This window comes from Myotis yumanensis, unplaced genomic scaffold (assembly GCF_028538775.1).
Source record: "Myotis yumanensis isolate MYYU_CA2020_CCGP unplaced genomic scaffold, mMyoYum1.0.hap1 SCAF_16, whole genome shotgun sequence".
NCBI classification, from domain to species: Eukaryota; Metazoa; Chordata; class Mammalia; order Chiroptera; family Vespertilionidae; genus Myotis; species Myotis yumanensis.
This window is the reverse complement of record NW_027223767.1, coordinates 23797443-23821230: the sequence shown is the minus strand read 5'-3', so window position 1 is coordinate 23821230 and position 23788 is coordinate 23797443. Positions and strand designations below refer to the sequence as shown.

Genomic DNA, 23788 nt, shown 5'->3' with positions numbered 1-23788 from the left:
TTTTCAGCACCCACCTGAAGAGGCCGTTCAGGCATATGGACTGTTGCTGCCTATAGGATATACCGGGGTGAGGAGACTGAATTGATGACTTAGAATGGATTTACTTTGATATCCCTAGAGCCCATCACAATACTTGGTATATACAAAGCACTCGATACATGAATGAATTAGTAGATGAATCTGAGAGTCATAAATGAGCAAAGTAATGGATGACCGAAATAGCAAGGAGGGCATGAATGAGAGAATCAAATGAACAGCCCCAGGCATGGCTTGCGAGCAGCCTTAGCAATTCTAACTAATGGCCTTGCAGCAACAAACGCACAGGCTTCTGGCTGTATTACCTAGAAATGCCCTGCTATTGGCACGGCTCCCTCAAATTGAAGTCTTCGCCCGCTCAGGAGCGGCACGCTGCACAAAGACTGATCACTGTGATCAAGCTAGAAGCCATCCTTTCTGGACTGACACCGCTCTCGGATGTGTCCACTGACATGCACAAAATCAGGTAAGTGTGCGGAAATACCCAGTGTCGGCTCCTCATTTTGGAGGTATGCGACTCCATTGCCATTTTCCCCATTCACACGGTCTCCCTAAATGCCTAGTCATTTCAGTATCATATAAAGACAAAGGAAAGAGTTATCCTTAACAGAGACTTCGCCAGGACTGTGCCCTCTGCATTTTAAGCAGCCGCCGCCTGAAAGCTAGCCTGGAAGAAGCGGCTTGGCGTCTCAGGGCAGGGGCGGGACAAGGTGGTTCCTCCTGGAACTCCATCCATGACGGATGGTTGTTTTAGCACAGAATCAAGCGTCAGGGTTGCTATGCAACCAGGTCCTATCCAGGACCAGAGGCCCTTCCTTTTCTCAGACTCCTTGCTGCCTTATCCTCCTGCCTTGTAGATCCTTGATACTTAAAATGTGGTTCGTGCAGCAGCGGCATTGGTGTTATTTGGGAGCTTCTCGGAAATGCAGAATCTCAGGCCCCGCCTACTGAACTAGAGCCTGCATTTTCGCAGTGCCCACCGGTGAGTCTCGTGCTTGGAAAGTTACTGAAGTTGAAGAAACTCTGGAGGGAAACACCTTTGAACCAAGGATTCAACTCCTTGACCAGGTTTCACAAAGCCCTCCCGGGACACCAAGGCAGACTTCCCAGAGGAGGTGACAGGAACAATGAGACTTGCAGAAGGGCACGGATTTTGTCTCCTGGTGGCGACTCACTGCCACGGGCGGGGGGAGAACTGAGCTGCCTCTGGCACTACTTGGGTGACATAGGGCAAGTCAATTCTCCTTTCCGAGCCTTAGTTGTCCCATCTGTAAAATGGGAAGGATACCATTTGCTTCTTTGTCACGTGGTTCTCATGAAGATGAAGAGACGATGAAAAGTTTGCAAGTTCCCCCTGAAACACAAAAGCCAGGCCAAGGGGCCTGTTTTCAGTGTGAACAACCGGCCATCCTGAGCCAACGCTTCAGAAGATGAATAAGGAAAATCCACTTGCACGTTAAAGGGGTAAGGCCCCACCCTCGTGAATATTAAGCAGCAGTGGGACGGGGTGCAGAATAACCAGGATGAAGCACTCGGCCACACCAGTCTCACTGAGCTGCCCTTGCACAGGGATCTGCAACCAGCTTCCTGGGACAGCAGGGTTTTCCGCTCACTTGCAGTTATTTTCGAGAGGAGCGTTCAGCCTCAGGACCTCAGGCTCCATCACATTAGCATTCCGAAGGTCAGTATTTCCAGAACTGCCAGAATCATGTTCTCTCAAGTGTGTGGGTGAGAGGGGCAGCCACGTTCTGGAAGGAGCCAAATGCACTCGCAATACAAAGACCAGGAGAACTGAGCTACCGAAGCTGAATTTCCAGGGTCGGAAGGAAGGAGAATTTCTCTCCCTCCCTCCCTCGCTGCCGTCGCCACCACGCAACCCAGGGCCGTCAGCTTGCTGTTCCCTGTCGGGAATGCTTTTCCCTGGATCCCCCCACGGCTTCCCCTTCTCACTTTCCAGGTGTCTCAGCAAAGATGTCACCTGCCCAGGGAATCAGTCCTTCCCTCCTCCCATCTTCAAGTAGCCTCCTGCCATTCTCCATCGCCTGCCCTTAATCTTTTGCCTTCACTGATTAATACTGGAGCCACTCTTGTTCATGTGTTTGTTCATTTGTAGATTATCTATGTCACCGGCAACACAGAATGTTCTAAAACCCTCGGTCACCTGGGGGTTGCATGTTAAAAACAGATCGATGGTCCTCTCCCCCATAAACTCTGATTCAGTAGTTCTGGGTCCGGGCCAGGGATGTTTAAACACTGATTCCGATCGGCACGCAGATCATTCATCGAGCTCCAGCATGTGCGCTCCGTGAGGGAAGGGCCGGATGTACCCACTTCCCTCTACTCGCCACGCCTAGCAGAATGCGGGCACACGCAACTCGTCACTGAATGAATTCATGCACCACTGAACGAGCCCACATATATTTTGGTGGCAACAATCCCTTTTCCTGTTTTGGCAGTTCAGTACGGTATTCAGATCGAGCCCTTGGTACTTATGAGGAATGGCAGTAGGTCCTGGGGTGCCAGAAGGTGGAGCCAGGCATGGCCCTGCCCTCAGGAAGGGGATGGTCTGATGAGGGTTGTAATAAAAGGGCCAGATCAGAGGGGCCTATGCAGAGTGAGCCTTGGGTGGCTGAAGGGATGAGACCTCTACTTGCCAGACGGTTTCCATGGAGAAGTGGCTGGAGACAGCCTCAGAAGAGACGGCATTTGTTCGGAGCGTACTTTCGTTTTGTTTCGTGTGTTTGTTTAGTATAAGTTACACACACACACATGGTTGAAAAATTCAAGCCATAGGAAAAGGTGCAGAATAAGATGCTAGGCTCCTTCCCACCCACCCTGCCGCATCCTCTCAGGCCCCTCCTGGGGGGCAGCCTGTTATCACACCCCAGGCACACTTCCAGGCATAGTGTGTGCATATACAAGCACAGGGCTGTGTAGAGGAGAGGGGGCTTAATCCCGGGGAAGGGGACCAGCTGAGCAAGGGCATGGACGCTGAAAAATTCCTTGAAAAAAGAGCTGCTCCTAAGAGACTTGGCTGGGTGACTCAGGACCATGAGCCCCTGACACCAGGAAAGTGGGGAGAGTAATAGGTAGTTTCCTACCTCACTGGCTGGTTGAGATCCTCGGAGCAGGGGTCAGAGGAGGGAAGGGACTGGGAAGGAGGGAGCCAGAGGTCAATAGCCAGAAAATTAAATATTCAAATGTAGTAGCATCAGATGCAGGTTCCTCATCGCACCACTTCCCACATTAACCCTATAAGCCTTGGTTTCCACATCTGTTAAATGGGCACGACAGCACTGTCCCCACGAGTACCGTCCTGAGGGCTGAAGAAGACAAGTGTGAGGAACAGAGCAGAGCAGGTGGGCCTCCATCCTGTGCCCACTGTCCCCACCCACCTCTTGACACCAACCAACCATTGTAGGCGAGAGGCCAGAAATGCCTTGGTGGAGCCCTGAGCTGGCCCCAGCTCCAACACTTATTAGAAATGTCACATTTAGCAAGTTTCGGCCTGTCTGCCCTCTGGGCCTCTGCTTTCTCGTGGAGGCTGGGGTGGGGCCATAGGGAGGGTAGCTGGGATGATGTTCCAGACTGCCTGGCTCCTGCCACACAGGGGCACCCACTGTCCCTGCCTGTTCCCTTCTTCCCTCAGCATCACAGCTCTCCTGACTCCACTGCGCAGCCACAGCCCAAGGGGCGTGGCTCTTGCCTTTCCAAAGGCAAGGTAAGAGGGGTTTGCAGCCTGAGCCACTTACCCAGGCCGGAATTTTAAAAACGAAACCACTTGGATGTAAAACATGCAGCCGTGTCTCCCTGGCTACTTAAAATATCTGATGCTCATCGAATATTCAACAACAGAAAAGACTCTCACTCCGCATACTGTCAGAAATGTAATGTAATTATAGCCACGTTAACTATCCCCAGCTGTTCTGAGACTTCTGAATCCTAAATCAAGCCTGCCTGTGCGATCCCGGGGTTGCAGCTGGAGACCCGCACTGAGGACCGCAAAAAAACGCAGAGCTGGGGCAATGCAAGCAAGAACTCTGGGCCACAGTCTTCGAGCCTGTTTGTCACATCTGGGCTTCACCCCAACACCGGCATAAGGACCCCAAACCCAAGCTATTGGCGGGATGGCCAACGGGAGCCATGCTTCTCAACAGGGCTGTGCAGACTGGCTGGGCATACGCATCTATCCAAATAGTCTGTCGAATCCATGTGCAGGGAGCGTAAAGAGATAGTGTAAAATAAACGGTAATAAAGTGAATAAACACGCGTCTCACTCCGGAGCCTTTGAGGTGCTTCTATAAATCAAATTCTTGCCATAATTTGCTCTGTGAGGCTGTGCTGAGACGCCGAATCGGACCTCATCTGCTTTCCCGAGCAGCAGGCTTAGATTTATAGATGTGATTCACCGTGGATGCCCATGCCATTTCAAAGCAGGAAAATAATTTTCCTTGGGAGGGGTTCCAAGAGAAGATTAAACCCTTCACTTTCAGAGCAGCGACGATGGTCAGAACAGACCCGCCACTGGAACCAGAAGGGATGGCCAGCATGCATGTTTCAGAAAAGGGTGAGTTCACAGAGGAAGAAGCAGACCCTGCAGCAATGTAAAAACATCTTCTGTGGGCTTGAGCTCAGAGTGCACCTCAAGCTTCCCAGTGGCTTTTAAAAAATTTTTTTAGTTTATTGATTTGAGAGAGAGAAACATTGATTTGTTGTTCTACTTATTTATGTATTCATTGGTTGATTGTTGTATGTGCCCTGACCAGGGATTAAACCCGAAACCTTGGTGTTATCAGGGCAATGCCCAGTGACTTTTGAGTGACCTTGAATAACTCAATCTCCATCTCTGATTTTTATTTTGGTCAGGGTACTGGATGGAGGAAGAAACCCTAAAAGGCTCTGCCCTACCCATAGAGTGTGCTATGAAAACTACATGATGGTTCCTGGTTAGACTTGTGACAATAGACAGAAGGCCACCATGAATGCACTACTCTTCCAGGGCCCAGAAGTCTTCCTGGACAGAAGTGAGAGGTGTCTCCTATTAATAATGGTGAGGAGGATGGCAGTGATAGCTCACTTTCTGGCACCTAGATGTCTGTGCCTTTATAGTCCAGAGAGCAGGGATGCTTTCTCTATGTATACCCATCTTTTGTCAACCAAGACTATAGCACGGGTGGCCATCAATAAATAATTTAAAAATTTATCTATTTATTTATTTACTTATTTTAGAGAGAGAAGGAGAGAGAGAGAGAGAGAGAGAGAGAGAGAGAGAGAGAGATTTTTTCCCACTTATTTATGCATTTATTGGTTGCTTCATGTATGTATGTGCCCTGATTGGGAATCAAACCTGAAACTTTAGCATATTGGGTTGACACTATAACCAGCTGAGATACCCGGCCAGGGCCTCAATAAATAATTTTAATGGGTTAATATATTATCTTTAAGTTTCACAAGAACCTTGTAAGAAAGGCATACTCTCTGATTTATAAATAAGAAAACAGTCTTAATGAAGGTAAGCAACTCCCCAATAGCCACCCAGTTCATACCTGGCGGACCTGGGATTTGAACTTGAGTCTCTGACTCCTGAAGCCACCTTCTTCCTATTCCTTCAACCACCTCCCTTTTAAGTTAGTGGGGTCTAAATTCCCAATCTTGCATGAATGTAAGCATGATTAAAACACTCCCACATTGACTATTTTTAAACCTAACTTAAGCATGTTTGTTATGGATTCTTCTATTTTCTTGGTTTTGGGACAGACCCTGATCCAAACCTACACAGCCTGGCTATGTAAAATCAGGTGTGTAGAAGAGAGTGTTTTATATGTCAGATGAGGCTCATAGTAGTTTTCTGTTGATGCGATAACAAATTACCACAAACTTAGTAGCTTCAAGCAACACAAATGTACTAGCTTCAAGTTCTGGAGGTCAGAAGGCTAAATCAGGTGCTCGGCAAGGCCGTGTTCCTTCTGGGGGCTCTTGGGGAGAATGTTTTCTTGCTTTTTCCAGCTTCTAGAAGCTGCCTGCTTTCCTTGACTTACGGCCCCTTCCTCCACTTCAAAGCCAGTAATGCAGTGTCTTCAAATCTCTCTGACCTCTGTTTCTGTGGCTACACCTCCTTCTCTGATATGATTCTCCTGCCTCCTTATAAGGACCTTTGTGCTGACGTGGGACCCACTAGATGACCCAGGACAATCTCCCCAGCTCAAAGCCTTAACTTAAGCACACTGCAAAGTCCCTTTTGCTATGTAAGGCAATGTATTCACAGGGTCTTGGGATGAGGACATGGCTACCGTTGAGGGGCCACTATTCAGTCTACCAGATGACCTTAGCATTTTGGTTTGATTGACACTCTAGCTAGGCCCATGGCCCCTCTGTAGACCCTGCTTTGATGTGGTATGAAGGCTGCCCCCAGAACGGTGATGCCTGTTATGCCCACCCTCCCGGTTTCACTGGGGAGCCCAGCACTCCTCCCCCATGTGCCATTCCTTGCTTCATTCTAGGATGCTCATTTCACCTGTACTTGTACAGAACCAGTGAATCAGACATGACTGAGCGAGGCTATGGATCCTTTCTCAGCATTCATGGAACTTTAAGGAGCCCACAGCTTTGCCTCCCCCAGGGTGGCCCATGGACCAGCAGCATCTGCCTCATGGGGGAGCTTTTAGAAATGCAAATCTCAGGCCAGTTCCAGAACTACTGAGTCAGGAACTCCCTGGTGGGCCCAGGAAACTAGGAATGGTAACATTTGAGAAGCATTCCTGCCAGGCCAAGCGGAGTGTGCCCGAACAGACCTGCTTAGGAAGGAGGGCAGGTCTCTGGGCAAAGATCAAGAAGGAGCTCAACATTTGCCTCAGTGCCTCTTCTCAGCAGTCAGTTTTAGCACTGACTCTGTTCTGCAAGGAACTCAGAAGCCTGTTGCTTCTGCCTTAAGAAAACCTCCCAGGGCAGGTAAAATCCCTCCAGCCCATACTGAGCAGGAACAGAGGAGCTGCAGGGGAAAAAAAGGTATATGGGAGCCTTAAGAGGCCTGACTCCAAATTCCAGCTGTCTGCTGTTCCCATGCCATGTGACTCATGGATCCTGCCTCTCTGAAGGTAGGCAGACAATGGAGTTCAATAACCACCCTCCACTGTTGTCGGGACAGAATGAGGTGATGCACACTGTAATAATTAACACTCTACTGCACTGGGATTTCTCTGCATAATAACTGTGATGCAATGCAAAGAGCTCTGACTTTGCAACCCTAAGATTGGGGTTTCTGTCCATGACCTTGGGCGAGTCACTGCACCAGTCTGCCCATCAGCTTCCTCACGGGTACCAGGAACAAAAGAATACCGTCCTCTTGCTGTCGGGCTGAAATAAACTAATGAACGTGAAGTGCCTGACGGAGAGCAGGAGCTCAATAAATGTGTGTGAAATCAGAGAAAACAATTTACTGAGCAATTTAATAGTCTAAACAGTGGTGTCAGGGGAGATATTTGACATGCTCAGGAGAACAAACCTGCCCAGTATGTTAGCGGCCTCTATTTGTTTTATCAACAATTCATGTTCCAATTACGAGTGAGTCATCTATTTCTTAGCTCAGGCCTGAGCTGGATTTCAATTTGGAAACATTTCCTTAGCCAGGACTTAAGTTACCAATGTCCTTGAAAGAAGGGAAATGGTCATTTAGCTCAGATGATGGCTGAATTAAAACTTCCACAGCTCTTGAGTAGACTCCCCTTCGCAGGTCTACTTCTACCCAGCTGTTTGGCGGATGGAGCAGGAGGGACATGTCTATCATTGATCTTGTCGTCTTAGGAACGGCCTTTCCTTCTTCAATTTGTAGGCCTTGGAATCCAAATGCCTTCCTATACCAAAGTGCAGTGAAAGAAACTGTGAGTTCAGATGCAAATAATGTGAGGGACGCCCTCAAGGGAAGGGTTTGTTCACCAGAATCACTGAGTGTTGGCAGAATGGTGTCACAGAAAAGAACATTGGCTTTGGAGCTGGACTGGTCTTCGGTTGAATCGTCACTGCCCCTAAGCTACGACTTTATATCTTCCTGAGCCTTGCTTTCCTCATCTGTAAAATGGGTTCCTAACACCCATTCGATTCTGGTGAAATTGATGTGACTGTTTACTTAACAGGTGTCCTGTACAAATCCTAGGTGGGCCCTATGCCCAGTAGGATGGGCAGCTCCTGATAGATCCAGTCACCGGCCGAAGCACAATGACCTTTACAAGCCTATTTACCAGAAACAGAGAGAATTTATGGTTGTCTCCGTGGCCCAGTGCCTGGCACACAGTAGCCGCTCAATGAGCACTGGTTGATTGAATCTCCGAGTAGCTGATCCAAGCAAATCACTCAGGAGAATCAAAGCAACCGAAGCACGAAGCAAATAGCCTCCTCATTCTTCCAGCCCTTCTCGACTGGGCAGACATCTGACGGATGCCTTCCTGGCCAGCCACCGTGGCCCCCAAATAGCCACTATTCGAATCAGCCTGGCGCTGGTCCATTTGGATAACTGCAGACCTGAGCAGAGTTTACATTTGATTCCCTAGGCTAATTTCCCCGAAGTCACATAATGGGTGCAGGTCCTTTCACGTTCCACGTACAAATGTCTATTTAATCACCATCCTGTCTCTAGCACTTCAATAACTTGTACATTCCCCCCCCTCAGTCACGGTTTCAGGAGGGCAAAGGAAAGAAATGGATGGCTGAAGAGCTCGGGCCATCGGTAGGAGTGAAGGCCTATTTCCCCCTGACTGCTTACTTGGACAGAGAACTTCTGAGCTGAGTCCCATTGATCATTGATCATTCAGCTCATGTCCTCATTTCACAGAGGAAGATCCTGAAGCCAAGTCACATGGCTGGTCAGGGCAGGACTGAGACTGGATTGGTCCTCCCAGCACACGTCCCGCCTCCCATCAATGCCCGTCCTTCCTCATCCAGCTGTGCAGCTGTGCATCCAGCTGCACACCCCTTTGCCATCATGAGGACCTGGGTTCAAACCCCAGCTTCGTCGCCGGTTGGCTCTGTGACTACGGGCAGATTACAGACTCTCCTAATCCGTGATTCTCTCATCTGTAACATGTGGATAATCACACAAGCATTTAAGGCTATTGGGAGAGTTGACATGGCATGGAACATGCCCAGCCTGGGTCTGGCCCAACAGCCGCCCAGTGCTATTTGCTCCGGTCCTTCACTGGAAATGCTCACTGCAAGTAATGATAACAGAAATACTTCACTTTTATTGAGTCTTTGCTTGTTGCCAGGAAAGGCTGTAAGTACTTTACATGTATTAGCTCGTTTACTCGTCTTTCTCTAAAGGCAAAAGTATCTTTCTTGCCCCCTTAAAGACATCCATCCTCACAACTGCTGCAATTCTTGAGCTAGCACCGTTTCAACAGAATTTGCTGACTGGAAGCATAGTATGCTGCTGAAATGATGTCTTGTTTTCTGTCACTGGCTCGAACCAGCCAGCCTACTTGCTGTGACAAGGTATGATGAAACCAAGCGCCGTTCCCTTGTCTTTAACGTATGACTAGTCCAAAATCTGTACTCCAGGTTGACCCCTGCAAATGGGGGTAGGAGAAGGGAGAAAGGTGTAGGGAGGAGTGGCCTCTGATGGAGTGAGGCATGGGGGTGGCAGTTGGGGGCCTGGGATATAGATGAGGTCTCTCCTTCCACAGCTCATAACAGCCAGTAGAAGGAAGTCAGAGCTTTGGCTACAAAGTTTAAAAGCTCCATTTGGCTTCCAGGTGTCCATCCTAGCATTCATTATTATCCCTCAACTCCACCCACCTCAGCACACCCAGTCCTCCCTCCCGCTGCCCTGAACTACCCTCTGGGCCTAGAAAGCTGTGTTCACCCTCATTGTTCCAGGCCCCTGTAGTTATTGGCACGTGCTGTCCCCTCTCCCTGAAGTCTCTTTCCCTCCTTCTCCACCTTGCAGCTACTATTGATACTTCAAGACTCAGGTCCAGTGTCACCTCTTCAAGAAGCCACCAGAGTTCCCCATCTGATCTGGGGACCCCTCTGAGCCTACAGAGCACCTGTGAACTCCTGGCAACTGTTCACACATCTCGTTCCTCAATAATACTATGTACCACACCAAGCCTTATTGGATTTTACATTCCCAGTGGCTAGTAGGAAGCTTAACATATAGTTGACACTCAATAGACCAGTGATGGCGAACCTATGACATGCATGTCAGAGGTGACACGCGAACTCATTTTTTTTTATTTTTCTTTGTTAAATGGCATTTAAATATATAAAATAAATATCAAAAATATAAGTCTTTGTTTTACTATGGTGGCAAATATCAAAAAGTTTCTATATGTGACACGGCACCAGAGTTAAGTTAGGGTTTTTCAAAACGCTGACATGCCAAGCTCAAAAGGTTCGCCATCACTGATTGATTGAATAAATCAGCGATTCTCAACCTGTGGGTCGCGACCCCTTTGGCGGTCGAACGACCCTTTCACAGGGGTCGCCTAAGACCATCCTGCATATCAGATATTTACATTACGATTCATAACAGTAGCAACATTACAGTTATGAAGTAGCAACGAAAATAATTTTATGGTTGGGTCACAACATGAGGAACTGTATTTAAAGGGCCAGAAGGTTGAGAACCACTGGAAATGAACCAGGAAATGAGCATATCCCCATTTAGGTCATGACAAGATACAATAATTATACTGATAGCAGTGATTAATAACTGCTACCACCAGATGCAAAGACTGTTTCTGTGTCGATCTCTTTCTTCAAATTATAATAGCTCTTAAATATCAAGCACCTACTGCTATGCAGGCATGGGCTGGTCACTGTATACATGTTATCTTCTTCCCAGCTCTCTGAGGCTTGGAGAGTTAAGTGTCTACCCAGGGCTAGTAAGGGGCAGAGCTATAGCCCTGAACCAGGTCTGCCTGACACTTTCCTCTGAACATGCCTCGTCCCAGAGAGGGGCACTGCTCTTGTTCTCACAGTGGACACTGCTTGGCCTCTGTTGGCCCATCCCCACCTCAGTCCCTCTTCCAAGGCCCCAGTGCCCAGATAGAATGGCCTCACAGCTCTGCATCCTGCCCAATTATTGGGAAGACTGCCCTCCTTTGCCCCCCAGAAAACCCGGAAGGGCCAGTGTGCAGAGCCCGAGTTCCAGGGCTGATACTAGGGAAACAACACGGGCATTCAGAGGTGGAGCTGCTTGTCTGAGTACTGAGTGATTAGCCCTTGTGTGCCAAGCTGGAACGACAATGGGTGAACCTGCAGTTCCCTGAACTCAGGCCCCTGTTCCCCATACTCAGCCCCACGTTGGGCACCATATGTGCCACGCCAGCACAACCAGGTTCAGTGAGCCTGAGAGGGGGCGGTGAAGGATTAAGAAGAGACAGACAAGAGAAGAAAGCTGGGGCTGGGTGGGATACTGCCCTCTCTGATGGAGAGTCAGCACCCCGGCCTTCAAGCCGAGTCTTTATTTTATAGCCAGATTCCACGAGGCAAAGTAAGGGTGTGGTCAAGATGTTGACAACGTTCTCATGGGTTTCGAATCTTCTCAATTACATACACCTGATCAAGCTTTGTTTACTTGCTGCACCTCCCACAGCCCGTATCACTCAGCCATGTGAGACCACAGGTTCTGACCATAAGGTCAAGCTTACAACCATAGTCTTTGGCTATAATTGTGCTAGGGCTTGCACGTGGCTTTGCCACAAGAGGATCATGCCCTCTCATTAGTCCCAGGCTTGAACCTGTCCAAACGCTGTAGCCGCTCTCCACTCCCTTGCACAGCTGCAACACACAGGAGCTGCATGGAAACCCACCCTGAGCTGGCCTGGTCAATAAAACTCAGCAGATGCCTCTCCAAGATACTCTTCTCTCTTCCTGCTGAGTTTATTTCCAGACCACGAGTCTACTGAATGGAGTGAGATCTTGGGGAGAGCTGGCACATTCCCCCAAAGGTGTCCCCTGGGAGCCCATTCCTCACCTGTTGCACTAGTCCTCTTAGGGCTTGGGAAGCACAGGTGTTTGGGGCATTGCTTGGCATCTTGTTCCCCCTTTGTCCCAAAAAGCAATAAATGCCCCCAAATTGTTTGGGCGTTTACTCAATAGAAATGCATCCACTGCTATTTCCTAGAGAAATTAAGCCACAAGCGTTGGAGCAGATGACTCAGGACAACAGGAAGTCCTGGGGGTACCTGGTGAAGATATTCATTCCCCAGAGCTTTACCGAGCACTTAGAATCAGACTCTGCTAGCTGGGTCTGGAGGTGGAGACAGACACAGGCCAGCAGGTGTGATGACATACACACATGTGAGGACTGACACCTAAACAGGGCGCTGGAGGGTGAAAGGAGGAAGGCATCCATTGTTTGGTGATGAGGGCAGAAGGGAAGGGTGGTCAGGAAACATACCCAGGGCTGGGTGTTGAAGTAAGTGTCCCCAGGTTGACAAAGCAGCAGAAGTGGGGGGCAGAGAGTCTGGAGGAGCGGGTCCAGCTGCTGTAAGCCGTCTGCAGAGCTTGAGTATGTGTATGAGACAGGGCACAGCAAGAGAAACGGCAGGGCCTAGGTGCAGGGCCCCTGAAATTGGGCCTCATCCTGAGGACAGGTGAGTCACTGACGGGTTTAAAAAACAGATGACATGCTCAGAGTGGAGCTTTAGAAAGACCACTCTGTCAATAGTGTGGAGGATGGAGGCAGATTGCAGAGTACCAAGCTGGAGGCCAAAGGTCAGATAGGAGGCCAGTGCCTTTAAAGGCAACATTTTTATGGGGGCCCAGCACAGTATACACACCTATCTACTATATCTACACACACACACACACACACACACACACACCCCTAATATGGTGCATCTACTATTGCTACCTCCACTAGATGGAGCAGACACTAAAGAACAGAGAGATCAAGTCACTTGTCCAAGGACACACAGCATGTGGCAGTCTCAGCATTTGAAACATCAGGGCAGCTTGAGCATTCATTCAGCTCTTACCCACTACACTATAGTGCCACTCCACCAAAGATGACAAAGGCTTGAGACAGGGTGGTGCGGTTAGAGAAAAGTATTCTTCATGGGTCCACTCTGTATTTAGGGCTCTCCTGAAATGGCTGCTTCCAAAGAGAGAGGGGTACAGCCTTTTATTCTGAGGCCCTTGGGAAAAAGCCTACAGCATGACACGTTAAGGGGCGGGAAACTCCCAGGACAAGGCCATGATAGGAAACCAGTAGGGGTCACTTGAGCCCCCAGAAACACATACCTTTGGGGAATGGAGGTAGTACTTTGCTTGGTTGGGTGTGTGCCTGCTGACTCTTCAAATGCAGGAAAGCAGAACACAGGGAGGGAAGAAAAGGGCCTGCACAGTGGGAAGAGCCCTGCTTTCTTCACCTCGTGGCCATACCTGCACCTGCGGGGGAGGCTGAGGCCAGGCAGCTCCTGTAGGTGCTGTGTGCTTTTTGCAGGGCTGAGTTAGGCCCGGGGAACAGGTGGCCAAGGACACGACCGCCTAGACCCGTGGTCAGCAAACTGTGGCTCGAGATCCACATGTGTCTCTTTTTCGCCCCTTGAGTGTGGCTCTCCCTAAGCATTAGGAGTACCCTAATTAAGTTAATAACAATGTACCTACCTATATAGTTTAAGTTTAAAAAATTTGGCTCTCAAAAGAAATTTCAATCGTTGTACTGTTGATATTTGGCTCTGTTGACTAATGAGTTTGCCGACCACTGGCCTAGACCCCTGGAGCAGTTCCCGTTTCAATGCTCCCAGCCACGCTCCTAGGAGGGATGAGATTTGGTGGGGATGGGGGAGGGCAGAGAGTCCCACTTAGGGGCCCGCTAATAGGAGACAAGCCCAGGGCCAGAGAGGAAGGTTACATGTGGCTTCTATAGCATGGATTTGATGGTATGCAAAGCTGGACTTTGAACTTGTTGGCTCTGAGCTTTGGACAGCGTTTGAGAGGCTCATCTTCAAATGGGAATAAAACTCATTTCGAACGCAGGGTGGTGGTGAATGTCACGGTGAATACTGGCTGTGAGCACGCGATCCTGCTCATCTGGTGAAACCACCACCAGGGGCGCAGAATTGTGTTTGGTGGGCCACGCTGCGTAACTCGGAGCTGGAGCTGCTATTTGAATGTAACATTGAACTTCAATATAACTCTAGGGGCTGCTAGTTAGAGGTCAGACAAACAACAATAAACCAAAGGGCATCACTACGTAGCCTCATTCCTTCATCTCTGTGGAACTCAGAATTGTGTGTGACGTTTGAAAGAAGTCATTTAGAAGCAAATATTCACGACATCTCCTGCTTCCTAAGGTAGGCACCAGGTAGGTATTCTTTAAAGGCAAACTGAAAAAGCCCAGGAAACAATAATTCAGGGTTGCTCTACAAACAGGCTGAAAGCGAGGCAAGGAGGGCACGACTGAAGCCAGGGTTACCATTCTAGACAAGGACCAGTCTGATCAGCCAATCAGAGGCCTGGCCTGACTTGCCAACACCTGTTGGAATGGTGGTCTCTCTTTACCATGCCAGAAAAGGCCTTGTCAGAAACGCTACTGTCAGAAGTGATGCATTAGGGCTGGCAGCACTACAAATAAATACACACGCCAACATTCCCTGCGTTTGTGGGAAAGCAGAAACCCACCTAAGAGGCATTAACACACAAATAGCTGCACAGGCTCGCTCCATGCTGGGGCTTGGCACCCAAACTCCTCCCATGCAAGCAGCACAAGGCAGATACCTTCTGTGCAACAGCTGCATTATCCAGACCCACAGCATGGGGGAACCAGCACAGCAAACGGCTTGCAAACCCTAAGCAGAGCTTCTCCTGGCCCCAGCCGTTCCAGCCATACCTCTGCGCCCCCCTGCTTTCTCCACTGCAGGGCTTTGGCTCCTCTAGGGCAGAAGACCCTTAGTCACACCTGCTGGGGGCAAGAGCCCGCCAGTGCCCGCCACTGCTCAACTCCTTTGAATGCTGAAGACACAAGCCATTTTTAAAAGTAGCGGAAGGGACTGCTGTCTCCCCCACCAAACTGGCTACAGCTTCCGTGTTAATATTCTGGGAGTTTTCTCCCTGATTGGAAGGGTCTTGGAACTCTGAAGCCATAGCTCTTAGATGGGTAAGCTAGGGCCTCGGCGCGCCCCTGCCCATTTTGGAAGAACTTCCGGTTGGTTTTCCCAAAGACAACAAGCCCACACTTAAGACATGCTTCTCTTTCCTCTCATCCATGCTTCGACCCCGTACAGTTGCCTGGAGTCCTGTGGATGGGGTAGCGGGAGTTGGGGAGGTGGGGGGAGAGCCGGGTGAGGCCCTGAAGAAAGAGGCCTGCTATTCCCAAAAAGGGCCATAAGGAGCAGAGTTGAGGACTTGGGGGTGGATAGTGGAAAGAGAGAAGCAGGTGCAGAAGAGTAGGCGACTTCTCCTACAGCTGTGTTCAACTTCCCACCCCCTGGAGGAGAAGGCACAGGGGACCCAAGAGTGGGTCACGGAATGGTGTCACCACAAGGGGCCTAGTATCCAGCCCCCACCCCCGGCCCCCTGGAGTGGGGACCTTCTGACTCTTGGGGAAGCAGAGGGAGCGGTTCGCGCGGAGGGTTGGCAACTCACGGAGGAGAAGTTGTGCGGGCCGCAGAGCTCGCCCCGGTACTTGCAGGAGAGCAGCATGTCCTCCAGCTGGTGGCCGAGGCGGTCCATGAAGGCGGCGCTGATGCCCTCGAAGTGGCGCGGCGGCAGGAAGAGGCGGAAGTCGGCCAGCTTGCGGAACCACTGGCGGCGCGGTTCGTCGCCCCGCAGCAGCTCGCTCACCAGCGGGCGCGCCGTGCGGTTGGGCAGCAGCAGCCCCAGCCAGTGGCCGGCGTAGTAGAGGTCCCCCTTGGAGAGGCGCGGGAAGCGCAGCGGGTTGTTGTTGCACACGGTGACGGCGGGGAAAGGCAGCTGGCGGCTCCACTCGCGGTGCACCCGCGTGTGCGACGGGAAGCTGAGCCAGTAGAGCAGGCGGTTCGAGGACCAGGACAGCAGCAAGCCGAGGGACGTGCAGAAGGCCAGCACCCACAGCGCCCGCCGCTGGAAGGAGCCCCCCGCCGCCGCGCGCCCGGCGCACATGTGCCGCAGCCCGTGCAGTTTAGTGCGGCTCAGCGACGGCCGCCCCCTGCGGGCGACCCCTGGCCCCTGCAGCGCCCGCTCGCGCGCGCCGCCCCTGCCGCTCCCGGGCTGCCCGGCCGCCGCCACCGCCGCCGGCGCCGGCTCCTCGCGGGCCATGCGGAAGCGTCCCGGGCCGGTGAGCGCGGCCGGGGGCAGCCCGGCTCCACCGCTCCGGCTCATTCATTCAGTCCTCGGCTGGCGGCAGCGGCGGCCCCGACCGGGCGGAGCCGCCATGGGAGTCCGCAGCAGCAGTGGGAGCAGCAGCAGCAGCCGCCGCGCGCAGCCCGCGCTAGGGAAGCGTGCGCCCGAGAGGAGCTCCGCTGGCGCGGCATGCCCGCCCGGCGCCGCCGCTGCCGCCTCCGCGGGCGCCCGCCCGGGGCTGAGCGCCGCCGCGGCCCGCCGCCCCTGGCCTCTCCCGAGTGCCTCCCTAGACTTCCCGGCCCCCGTGTTCCTGAAGGAAGCCCGACGCCGGTCACTACCTCCGCCTGGTCCCCCACCGGGCGCCGCCTTTCCAATCCCCGGGTGCTGCGCCCGCCTCCCTGCGTCCTGTCTCTCGGGGGACCCTGAACTGAGCCCCCGCTGCTTCGCCTAACCCCAGCTTTGACGCTGGTCCCGGGAGAGCAGCCACTCGGCCACCATGGCCGATCTGGACGTTCCCAAGGACCCCACCAGCCCGGTCCGTATCCCAGTAGTGCTGGGACACGGGAGAGAAGTCTCCAGGGAATGAGCGCCCCGAGGCTCGCGCGGCCCCTGGCTCGGCGGCTGGGATGGGTGTGTACTGGGGTGAGTGGTCGCTCAGTTGGCTGCTGCCCTCTTTCCCTTCCCTCCAGGACCCTTCTCACTGCTCCTCCGGCTGCGCTCCACCGAGAGTGGCTGAGGCTCCCGCAAGTCCCGCGCCCGAGCCCTGCGTTGCGTGTGCCCCCTCCCGCCTGGGGCTGGGGGCTCTCAGGGCGTCCTGCTAGGGCTGCTGGCCGCTGGCCCCCGTCGAAGAGGCTGGCCAGAGGGACGTGTCGTTTCTGCAGCCTGCTCTCCGGGGTGCCTCGAGTCTCTCCGAACGCGGGTCTCAGTGTCCGCTGCCTCTTCTTCCTGCCCCAGCGGCACCAGGTGCCAGGGACTGCGGAGCCCCGCTTACACCTCCTGGGGGTGACCCCAACTCGCTGCTCCTCGAGCCCTTCTCCTCTCAAGACTCCAACCCCGCGGTGGCGGCGGCGCCGGCTGCCTTCCTCTCCCGCCTGCCCGGCCCTCCTCGGGCCCCGGGCGAACTTGGGCAGCGGCCGCGCGACGCCGGCGCGGCTGGGCTTCCAGCACCTGCTCCTCCGCGCACTGGCCCCGCGGCTCCGGGCGGGCGGGGCGGCGGTGGCGAGCGCCGTGCGCTCCAGGAGACGCGGTGCTGACGCGCCCGGCTCCTCCTCGCTGCATTTTAATTCCTGGCCACTGTGGCCGCTGCACACCGAGCAGGAAGCCGCTTGCCGGAGTCGCCGGGTGGGGGACGCACTGTACAGATGTGCTGGGGTGTGCGGGCTGGTGGGAGAGGCATGGAGTAGATACAGGCTGTTTACGGGGGGCCGTGTGCAGATAAGTGTGAGAGCCCTTCTGACTGTGTGAGGTGGGCTGTGAGAGTGTGCCACTGGCTATGTGGGCATTTGCACAAGTATTTGAGTGGGTGTCCTGCCCTGAGTGTGGGTGGGATGTGCACGTGTCTGTGGCAACAGGCATTTCTGTGTATCTCACACATGTGAACTTGTTTGTACATGCTGTACTGTGGCCATTTGAGTAGTGTGGTGTGTGTAGGATAGAATGATGGTGTGTATGTTCTATGTGTGTGCGCATGTGTGCACTTAGTGGGTGGTAGGTACCAATGGATGTGTTGATGTGAGGTGCACAGGTCTACCCCTACTTCCCAAATACTTGACTCACTGAGGTCTCACAGGGATAGGTAACACTTCCAGCCCCATGACTCCATGGGATAAAGGAGTTTTCCAGACATTTCCAAGAGAGATCTTGATGGGGGTGGGGGGTGGTGGCAGGTGGGAGTAGGGTGGGAGGGCATTCGGGCAGATCTGTTAAATGAGCAGCTGGTGTCTGAGAGGCGCTGGGTGGGCTTTCCCTCCCTCCCTACCTGGAGGGCATCCTGTCAGCATCTCAATTCCCTGCCTCTGGTCTCCAGAGAAGAGGACATCTGAGCTCTACACATCCCCACTCACCCACACATATACATATGTAAACACAACACACATGCATATAACACACACACATATGCACAACCCCTGGAGCCCCTTCTCATTCACCTGGGGCACAAGCTATGGAAGTTGGGCTTTGCTGAAATTCTGCTTTGGATTCGGTTCTTTGAAGATGTCTGTTGCGGGCTTTGGGGGACAGAGGGCTCTGAATCTGCCAGTTTTATGGGACCCCTAAAAATGGCTCACACACCAATGCTCTCAGCCAGGTCCCAACAGTCCTGGGAGGTACCACACCCACACGTATCCCAGCCAAGGTGGGACAAGCTTGTGAGCTCCATGCAGTTCCTGATGAACCAGCAGGGCACGCACGGGCCATCTTCCAGCATCTGGGCTCCGGGTGGCACCATGCTCTGTCTTCTAGAACCCTTTAGGGCATTTTATGTTTCTGATTTGTTCAGCGAGCGTAGGCTTTTTCTTTCTTGGAAATTTCCTCATGGAAACGTACACATGCTGCTTGGTCTCCTGGGTGTCTTCTCTGCCATGGGTGTTCCTGTTAATTCTCGGGTGGTGGCTTCCCCAGAGGGGAAGAGGTGCCCGGCACGGGCTCCAGGGGTCTTGGCCCGGAAATCCAGAGGCAGACTGAGAGACGAATGGTGACCCCAAGCTATGACCAGTGGCTCTCTTTATGGCAAAGGTATATAGTGTGTTCCCTGCCCAGCCCAAAATGCCCCCACCTCCTCCCTGACCAATACTTTGACCAACTCAGTGAAGTTCAACTCTTTCTTTAAATATTGCCTACTAGGTAACTTCCCTCATAGCCCTTGTAGCACCTTATCATTGCTTGTGTCCAGGCCTTTCTTCTGGATGCGAGTCCTTTGAGGACAGGGACTACCTCTCATTCACATTTATGTTCCTACCTCTTAGCACAGCACCCTGGCACAGTGACAAAGAGGGGGAAGGAACTAAGATTGCTTGAATATTTCGATATGCCAGGCACTAAACTGTACACATAAACATATTGTATTTAATTTCTCATTCCAACCCTGCAGGGGGGATTTTTGTTTGTTTGTTTTACAGTTGTTAAACCAAGGGGCTTGGAGAGCAGGAATTGAACTCATCTCCAACTCATTCCAAAGTCCAAGATTTTCCCTCTCCATCATGTTTTTCTTTAAAGAGATAGCCCTGATAGCCCTGGTCCGGTGGCTCAGTTGGTTGGAGCATCGTCCCTGTACACCAAAAGCTTGCAGGTTTTATTCCTGGTCAGGGCACATACTTGGGTTTCAGGTTCGCTCCTGGTCAGGGCACGGACAGGAGTCAACTGATCGATGTTTTGCTCTCCCCCCACCCCCCCTTCCTCTCTCTTTGAAACCATTAAAAACATATTCTGGGGTGAGGATTAAAAAAGTATTATGATAACAATAATAATAACAACAATAATATAATTAGAAATGTAGTATTTCCTAAGCACTAGGTCCTGTTCTAAGTGACTTACACTAAATGTGTCATCACCGTTGTAAATGTTCAATCCTCAAAACAATCCTATGGGTAGATAATTATTTTCTCTACTTCGGAGAGGAGGAATCCCTACCAGAGAGAGGTTGAGCCACTCTCCCTAAGCCCCACAGCCCCTAAGCAGGAACGCAGCCTTGGACCCCAGGCAGCCTGGCTCCATCCCCTGTGCCCTCAACCCCTACCCCACACTATCTCTGCTCTTGCAGCCACGCTGACATGACAGCTCATGTGAATTAGCTTTCCCAGCCTGGCAGACTCACTTGGCCGGAAAGACAAATTCACAGGGCAGTGCGTGAGCTGACCCACATAACCTGTCCACCAAGAAATTAGGATTTAGCGTGGTGGTTTGCCAATAATAAGCTTTTAAGAACATTTCCCTTTTCTTGTTTATCTCCAAAACATCTGTTGCTCCACACCTGGCATCCTGGCATTCTGTGCGGTGCTTCTGTGCAGTGGCAGAAGGGCCAGTGGCCAGCCAGTCCACATTCTGCCGTGTGACCACCACCATTAATAATAAGCTCTTTCTCCCATGAAATGAGTTTCTTGGGAGAAAGAGGTCCATTGAAGTCAATGCGCTTTTTAAAAAAAATAATGTTTTTATAATCTCATTTTATGAGCTGACACTTTTGTTGGCTGGATCAGGCTTCACTGGAGCCGCCCATGTTCCTATTGCCCCCAAGCCCTACTATTCGGGGGTCTGGCGCTGGAAAGTATCCGAGGTACCACCTGACCCTGCTCCCAACCTGCTGCAGGCAAACCCCTCTGCACACCCTCTCAGGGTCAGTCCACCAGCCTATTCTGGAACACCTGGCAGTGCTTAAAGCTTCATCCTGTCATCAAATTGGAATCTGTCTCCTTGTGACTTTCTCTAATTGACCCATCAGGAGCTGCACCAAAGAGCTTGATCTTTCTTTCGCATGAGAACCCTTCGAAATGCTTTATGGGATCAGAGCATATCACTGCTAAAAGGGGCTCCCGTGGTCCATCTAATAAGATGGTCTTCTGTTCTCTGGGCTAAACGTTCAACTGTTTCTCCTGTATGTGCTGCTCTTGGGATGGGATCTCTGATTTCAACATCCTTAAAAAGGGACCCTCCAGCCCTGTGGAGGAGAAGCCCACCAAGCCTGTTACGCTGGGCCTGGTCCTTGCAGCCCCCGATCTTACTGCTGATGGTCACGGGTTCTTATTAGTCCTCTTACCCCTGGGGTTTAATTGAGGGGGTGGGTGAGGAGAGGGGACATTAATGATGGGTTCTTGGTGTCCCTGCTTAGAATGCATAGTGCACTTTTTTTAAATCCTCACCTGAGGACATTTTTTCCCCATTGATTCTAGAGAGAGTGGAAGGGGGGGGGGGGGTAAGAGAAACAATGATATGAGAGAGACACGTTGATTGGCTGCCTCCCACACGCACCCCAACCAGGGTGGGGATGAACCATCAACCAGGGTACATGCTCTTGACAACCAGAGTAATTGAACCCAAGACCCTTTGGTCTGCGGGAAGACGCTCTAACCACTGAGCAACCGGCCAGGGCATAGTGCACTTTGTTTTAGGACTTTGCTGCTCATAGTGATGAGTCAACGCTACTTTTAACATTCAAGTTCATTGATATGATGGGAGAGGTGGTCTTCTATGGGTCTGCCTGTGAATCTCATTATCTCTCTTTTTCTTCTCCTTTCTCCATCTTTCTTTTCCTGTCTCTGTGCTGCCCAAGGCTCTCTCTCACCCTATCTCCCTCTTTCTTCTTTCCCTTTCCGTTCTCCTCTCCCCAACCTCTGCCTGAAGCCTAGTGGTCCTCTCTGACACTCCCTTCGCCTGTACTACCAGTGGCCTCTGGGGTCATAGAAGTGGCTGCAGTGTCACAGGCCCTGAGCACATGTCTCATCGTCACGGTGGGGGTGCCAGTATTGGTGAATGACAGCAAGGAGGACCTCCCCACTATGGGCTTAGCTCATCACACACTCATTTTTTCCACCTGTCCCATGGTGGGGTTGGCACTGGAGAAACTGTTCCATCCTATCTTTTCACAAGCTTCAGCGTCTCTACTGCTTTTCCTCTCACTTCAAGTCTATTGCACTTGGCCTCTCCTAGTTTTCTCTTCTGGGCTCTTTCTTAGACTCGTCAGATATGTTTGCCCTTTTGATCATCCCCATCCTCCACCAGCACTAAATTCCAGGGGTAAACAGGAGCCCCCGAGCACCATAGAAAAGATTAAAGGCTGCAAGGACCAGGTCTGGGATCGAGGGCTGGTGGGCTCGCGCACCCCAGAGCTGGAGGGAGCTCTGCTGAAGCACTGTGCTCCCTGTTGAGTGGCAAACCCCGAGAGGTGGGAGCTGGACATAAGAGCTAATTTTACTCTCAGGGGAGGAAGTTGAGGTCCAGGGAATTTGCTCTAAATTCACACAGATTGATACTGAGTGACAGAACTAGAATCCAGGTTCCAACTTCTGGTTCATTCTCTGATCACCCAATGAAATAACTTTTTAAAAATCCATTTTGCAATCAGTAATGTATTTACATGGTCCAAAAAGGACACAAGGGGGAAAAATTTAGGAAATTTTACTACATCTTTCCTCCCTACAGGCAACAAATGCTATCAATTTGTTGTATAATCTAATAGTGATGCTTTATGAATATATATGTGTGTATAGTCACCATATGTCCCTTTTTTTTATACAAATGGTTGCGTTCCGTGAATACCATTTACTAGAGCAATTGTAGTCCATATTCTTCACACCTTTCCCTTGTATTTTCAGCTATTTTATGCTTGCCTTCCTCTGGCACCTCATTCTAACTTCTGTTATTTTTCTCAACTTCTCATTTCACATTGTCCTGCTCTCCCATCCAAAAAGGACAGTGGGTACTATGATAAGCTGGTACACAGAGCTTGGCATTTTATTATCAGATTTTTTGTTAACTCTTTGGTAGATACACTGATGGATGGAAGCTCTCATGTGGAGAATCTCAAAGAGCAGGTAATGCAAAGTTATTTCCTCTCTGCCTCTGAAGACTATTACACGATGCATTTGCATAGGTTTTAATTTTCTGGTCATATTTTCCTTAGGCTAATTATAATGCACACATGCAGTTGAGTGCTCTGAGCACACAGCTCTTGTTGGTTTGGGAAGGTGGTCCAAATATGCATTGACTGGCAGAGAAAGCCAGGCTGGGATTCAGCAGTTTCTGTAATTAATTTAGATAGAGTGTCACACATACCACAGAGATAACCAGAAGGTACCAATGCCAAAAGTGATCTGAGTGAAGCATGTAATTGAACTTAGAAAATTGATGCACACAGTTTAGTGACTTGCATCTGGTCAGTGGGAAGTTGGTCTGATGATGGTACTGATGGTGATGATGATGGTGATGATGGTAATGCTGGTAAGGATGATATGATGGTGGTGATGGTGATAGTGATGATGATGATGATGGTAATGATGATGATGATGGTATTAATGATAGTGATAATGATGATGATGATGATGATAATGCTATTTGATAACTGACATTGAGCACTAACTCAGGCACTGTGCTCAATTAATATGCATTAACTCATTTAATCCTTACAACAACCCTATGAGATATGCACTACCATTATAGCTCTTCTACACAGGAAGAAACTGAGGCAGAGATTTACAAGAGTAATTATAGTCCATACCAGCACATTCCCTCCATCAGCATACAAGTATCTTGTCCAATAGCTGGATTCAAACCCAAGTATGTTGGCTCTAGAGTATAGGGTCTTAAGTTGGTTGTCATTAGCTGAAAGTAGTGACTGTAGCGGATATTTATGGAGCATCTAGGTTATGTCAGGCACTGTCCTTGGCACTGGAAATGCAACGTCTACTCAGATATGGTCCCTGCCTTAGTTTACAGTCCAGTGGGAGACCTGGGTAAAAAGAGAGATACATTTCATAATGCCTGAGAAATGTTATGCCAA

General features: G+C 51.0%; 1 protein-coding gene and 1 pseudogene across 2 annotated transcripts in view; one reads left to right on the top strand and one right to left on the bottom strand.

Moving 5' to 3' along the window:
- ASIC2 (acid sensing ion channel subunit 2) overlaps positions 1–23788 on the bottom strand; it is an 825099-nt gene that overhangs the window by 199631 nt on the left and 601680 nt on the right. The window contains exon 1 of one of the 2 annotated variants that reach the window (XM_070395588.1): positions 15625–16338. The exons of the other annotated variant lie outside the window; for it this stretch is intronic. Within the exon in view, the coding sequence (XP_070251689.1) occupies positions 15625–16338 (714 nt within the window). Of the gene's footprint in view, positions 1–15624; positions 16339–23788 lie in introns of those variants that run through there. 2 annotated transcript variants of the gene reach the window in all.
- The window catches only part of LOC138994526 (phosphatidylinositol 3-kinase regulatory subunit beta-like), a 114276-nt pseudogene continuing 107283 nt past the window's right edge, over positions 16796–23788 (top strand).